Raw genomic sequence first — 5000 nt, forward strand, 5'->3', positions numbered from 1 at the left:
AACAGAATGAAGTGGAAATCTTTCACGCAACCAAACTGCACCATCATCACCGCGAGTATCCGGGCGCATCGCCCTGGCCATCATCAGTCATCGTCCATCAGCCAGTCAGTCAGTCAGTCAGTCAGTCAGTCAGGGAGACACAGACGGCTGCAACGATGGTCGATCAGAACCAGAACCCCCAGGCCCTATCGCAACTCCAATAAAGGCCGACTCATCAACCGGTGTCCGCGGTTCCGCGCGAGGAAAGGGGTGGGAAAAATAAAATTACATGCATCATCGGGGTATGGCATGCGAGTGCATCGCGAATGTCGGCACGATAAACGATCGTGCACAACCGGCGGGACACACTAAAAGCTTTTACACGGCAGCACATAATGCCATTTTGGTGTGATGCTGTTAGGCGAGAACACACTTCTCGATTTGTCTTGTTGGCGCATGGTGGTGCAGGGGAGCAAAGTTTGGCACCATTCACTGGATATGCTTAGAGTGCCTTAAAGCTGGATTTGTGTAATGCAGTAAAATCTCTTCATGTTTCCAAAATAGGCGGAATTGTGCTTATAATAAAAAAAACCAACAACTTTTAGTATTTTTTTATCCAAGATTTATTGTAAAACAGTAATGCTCCTCACAAACAGGTCAATCAGACAGACTTCACTAGATATCCAAGGAACACTCATTGCACTTACTGACAGAGAAAGCAATTGATTTCCATAATTTCATTGTGTAACCTGTTTACGATGCATAATAGCCGAGAGCGCTTTTCTGCAGTATGAAATCAGAAAAAAAATGGTTTCCATTAAGGCACTTAGCTTCACTCTTCTATGAATCATGGCATTCTCAACGGCGCTGAAATGGAAGATGCAGCAAAGAGTCTTGTAGCGGCTCATACTATTACATCGTATCTGAGAGAATCCCGGACCCCGCGGGAATATAATGCTCTTCTGATTGATTTCATCACCAGTCAGCGTGCATCGTGCAGTGAGTGAAACCGGACATCCAATGGACACACAAAAAAGGAGAACAAAAGTACCATTGAAGGAACACAAACCCGAACCCGAGGATGGCAAGACCGTCTGCCGGGGGGAATTGAAACAATTATCTCCTGCAGCCATTGTCGGCTCGGTCGGCATCATGCGGACGAAACGGAATGAATCGAGATGTTACTAAGCGGGAGAAATGGGATGCCCCAGCGTTATGGTGGTGGTCACTTCTTGTCTACTGTTCATCGACAGCAGTGCCGGTGATGCGGTGGAGATCCTTCTTGTACGAGCATCCCGATGGTACTTCATTAGCCAAGCGGCTGATTAGCTCCCGGTTGTCAGCGTACAGCCGCTTCATCGAAACTGTGAAAGAGAAGCGGATCGAAACGGTAAAGCACATCAATCACCCACGGGACACGAACTGGACGGTTGTAAAACCGAACCTCCCAAAACCACCCCTATTCGTATTCAGAGGCTAAACGGTGCAACACCAGGAACTGGCAACTACGTGCCATTTTGGCAGCACGCATTTACAGCTACTATTCCCTCGAAACTGACAGGAAGCCCTACATACCGAATATGGCCGACCGCAGTTTGATTTCCGGATGCTCGAGATGCAGCATCATCACCGACACAATCTGCTTCAGTATCTCCTGCCATCGGTCGAACGTTCCCTCATCTGCGTCCGCGAGGGATTTGAGCTTCAGCGAACCGAGACAGATGGCGGCCAGTTCGCGTACTTCGGCGCTGGGATCGTCCAGACGCGACATGATGGGAAATGCCAGCAGCTTCAGCGATTCCAAATCTAACGGCTCGAGGCGCAGCAATGCCTTGAGCGTGTAGACGCGAGTAGCAATATTGTTATCCTCGATAAGGCCAGCCAAGACGTTAAGATATCCGGGCAGTAATGCAGCATACTAATGCAGAAGGGGAATTGTGGTGAGTTTTAAATGCGAGTAAACGGAAAAATTCTAAATCTAGATATACTAACTACATCAACGTTCACTCCTTGAGCCAACGAGGCAAAGCATGCAGTTGCCATTGCTCGAATCGATTCGGCGCTTCTTCCGGCAGCCCAAACAAGGTATGGAGCAATAAGTACTTAAATGTAAAAGGAGAATGGAACGGAATAGGAAATTATTAAGATTTTTGCAAAATTATGAAAATAATCTCTCTTTTCCTACCACCGATAAAAGGTTTCAGTAATGATAGCTGAACGTCTATCGCTTGGTTATTCTTCTCATTCCATCCTAGAATTGCCTGTTAACAAGGGGATTAATATCACATTAAAACGACGAACCAGCGAATTTATGGGAGATACGTACGACGGAAATTGCACTAAACAGTTTGACTTTTCCTTCCGGAGCCGCATGAGACAAGGCCTTCTCAAGTGTCTGTCGCAATGGTTCAAAGTATGATCCCTATCGTCAAATATAAAAGATCATTTACCAATTTGAATCACCATTTGTCTTCAGATAGATACTGTTACAAACCTGAAAGCGGCAAATTGAAACAATCCCACACAGCAGCATAAGGCTAGTGCTTGCATCGGAATGTTCGCTTTCCAAATGCCCGATCCGGCCAAGAACACTAGCCAGATGCATTTCGTGTAGTTTATCGATATCGGTATCCAAGCGGTTCAATACATTCAGTCCTTTCTCACGAATGGTCTCCTTCGATTCGTAACAAAAGGCAACAACCTTCAGTACGACGGTGTACAGCATCCTTTCTAACGATTGTTCCTCACTATCCCCACCATCGCTAACCGTAATTTCTTCCAACATTGCCGTGAGATCACGTCCCTTCAGACTATCGATCACCAGTACTTCGCAAAACTCCAACAGTTCGTGCTGATAGTCCTCCTTCTGATTATGACAAACGTCTACATCGAGAAGAAGGGCCGCGAACAGTTTGATGTCCTTTTGCTTCAGCTCACACTGGCCGCAATGAGCGTAAAGTGCGCGTATGCAGCGCAGCTGTCCGAGGCATGGGAACTTCCGGAACTCAAGCAGCACATGCTTACTCCACGTGTCGTACTCCAACAGTATCCCTAGCAACTCACACACGCTCAATGCCTACGAGATGATACTAAGCGATTACTAGAAAGCCGTACACTTTCTCTTCCGGCTACTTTCATCCGCAATTACCTCCGTGACGATGGACTTGTCCGAATCCATACAAGCCTTCGCCAGCACGGGATTCACCTCTGCGTACAGCGTAGCAAAGGAACCTTCTGCATGCAGAACGATCTGCTTCAAAAGCTTAGTCGCGTGTAACCGAATATTTTCCTTCCATTCTTCCATCTCACGCAGTACCAAGGTAACTACACGCAGGCTACGCTGGACGATGGCGCGGCAGGCGAGAGTAGGCCGTGTGTAGCGATCAATCGGATATCCTTCGGGAAGTTTCTCGATCAGAGCGACTTTAGAAAGTTCCGTTTCATTTTCGAGATAATACAGCTCACCAGCTTCCTTCCAACGGGCCAGGATATCATCGCGCACCTCGGCTGTGTCGTCGGTTAGGCTGTACGAAAAAATGTCCTGTGTTATTCGATTCCTTCCTTGCTAAACAATGACTTACCAATTCAACACCAAAGGCAAGATACGGTGGAAGAATGAATAGCGATCGCGTAACTTCATCAACATCAGACATCCAACTCGTCCACAGGCACGCCTAACGTACGGTACATCATCCATCAGTAAGGGCGAGATGGCCATGATGATCTCCGATATACGGTCTCCATTCGAGAGGATATGCAGCGATAGCAATCCGAGCGTTTCAACAGCCACTATCCGATTTGCGGAATGACGGTGTGATAGAACCGTCTTCGCCGGTGCGACTAGCGCCTCCGCACGGTAATGTAAGCTCGGTGTCGCCGTCCCGAGAGCCATAACTATCTCGCAGCTTTTTTTCTGTGCGGCCGGATAAGGATCTCGTAATGTTTTGATAAGGATATCGACGATTTCGTCAAACACTTTCAGCAGTGGATCACCAGCCGTGCCGTCCGGATCGCGATACATTTGCACCAATCGCTCGAGCTGTTCCAGTAGCAGGTGGCGTAGCTCTTCGCTATCTTCAATGATCTCCGCCTGGCCAATTCGCTTGGCGAGCACCGGGACGATATAGCCGAGATAAAAATCGTTCGCCGGCAGTCTGGACAGCATGAGATCGATCGTTTCCACCGCCTGCGTCCTGATAGATTCGAACCGGTCACTGTAGCAACGAAGCAGGTGCAAATAGGTGGCATCAAACAGCGCGGAATAGGCTGTGGCTGGTTGTTTCGGCAGAAAATCCCCGGCAAACTGCTTGAGGGCACGTTGGCGAACCGAACGATCAGGATTTTGTACGTTCGTGCAGAACGAATCGATAAATAGCTTTTTCTCTTCGTCGTTCGCCATTGATTGTCGTTGGATATGCTTTTCTCTGAACAATCCGGATTCTTGCAGCACCTGAAATGCAGACGAACGGTTTAAAATATTGCGCAAAACGTGCGAGGCCCGCTTTGAAATTACCGCAAAAAATCAACAACGCCGGTTGCCATAACAACCCCGTGACATTTTGAGAGAGAGAGAGACAGAGAGAGAGAGAGAGAGACTGAATTTTCGCAAACTAGTCGCGTGGATGATGAAGCACAAGGCTGCTCGAAATAACGGCATTTTTCAAAAAAGCCATATTTCGAGCAGTTTTTCGAGCGACCAGCTTTGTTGTGCTCGACTCGTGGCGATAAGGCGCCTGCTGCGAATTTTTGCAACGTCGACTTGGTGGTTTCGAAGACCTTGTAGCAAATGCAGTGATTAAGGGCCATTTTCGGCCACCGTGAACGATGCCTTCGAGAAACGCACAACAGGACGAGTACCCAACCTGGGTAAGCCAAAGGAACGATGATAAGCAGGACGCGACGCTAATCCTTTGATATTTTAGGTCGGGTTCATCTTCATCTTCAATCTGATCGTCGGAACGGGCGCCTTGGCGTTACCGTCCGCTTTTAGTCATGCGGGATGGCTGCTTGGAAGTCTGGCC

General features: G+C 48.1%; 2 protein-coding genes across 2 annotated transcripts in view; one reads left to right on the forward strand and one right to left on the reverse strand.

Moving 5' to 3' along the window:
• Positions 1-835: 835 nt before the first annotated feature.
• LOC125948834 (dynein axonemal assembly factor 5) lies at positions 836-4382 on the reverse strand. Its single transcript, XM_049675304.1, has 8 exons — positions 3561-4382; positions 3128-3503; positions 2474-3055; positions 2306-2401; positions 2165-2240; positions 1972-2081; positions 1555-1897; positions 836-1343 (listed from the first exon to the last, which is right to left on the reverse strand). The coding sequence occupies exons 1-8, from the start codon at positions 4376-4378 to the stop codon at positions 1216-1218; spliced, it is 2529 nt and encodes an 842-aa protein (XP_049531261.1). The 5' UTR covers positions 4379-4382; the 3' UTR covers positions 836-1215.
• Positions 4383-4714: 332 nt separating this feature from the next.
• Positions 4715-5000, forward strand: part of LOC125948869 (transmembrane protein 104 homolog) — a 1764-nt gene continuing 1478 nt past the window's right edge. Inside the window, exons 1-2 of the mRNA XM_049675370.1 lie at positions 4715-4845; positions 4902-5000. The exon at positions 4902-5000 is cut by the window's right edge and continues 1478 nt beyond it. Of these exons, the coding sequence (XP_049531327.1) occupies positions 4804-4845; positions 4902-5000 (141 nt within the window). The 5' untranslated portion in view covers positions 4715-4803. The remainder of the gene's footprint in view (positions 4846-4901) is intronic.

Source organism: Anopheles darlingi, chromosome 2 (assembly GCF_943734745.1).
Source record: "Anopheles darlingi chromosome 2, idAnoDarlMG_H_01, whole genome shotgun sequence".
NCBI lineage: Eukaryota > Metazoa > Arthropoda > Insecta > Diptera > Culicidae > Anopheles > Anopheles darlingi.

Coding starts and splice junctions, on each gene's coding strand:
- LOC125948834 (XM_049675304.1), bottom strand. CDS start 4,378: ATGGCGAACGACGAAGAGAAAAAGCTATTTATCGATTCGTTCTGCACG. Junction 2,402..2,473: donor TTTCAATTTGCCGCTTTCAG/GTTTGTAACAGT, acceptor ATTTGACGATAG/GGATCATACTTTGAACCATT. Junction 2,241..2,305: donor TGTTTAGTGCAATTTCCGTC/GTACGTATCTCC, acceptor CCTTGTTAACAG/GCAATTCTAGGATGGAATGA.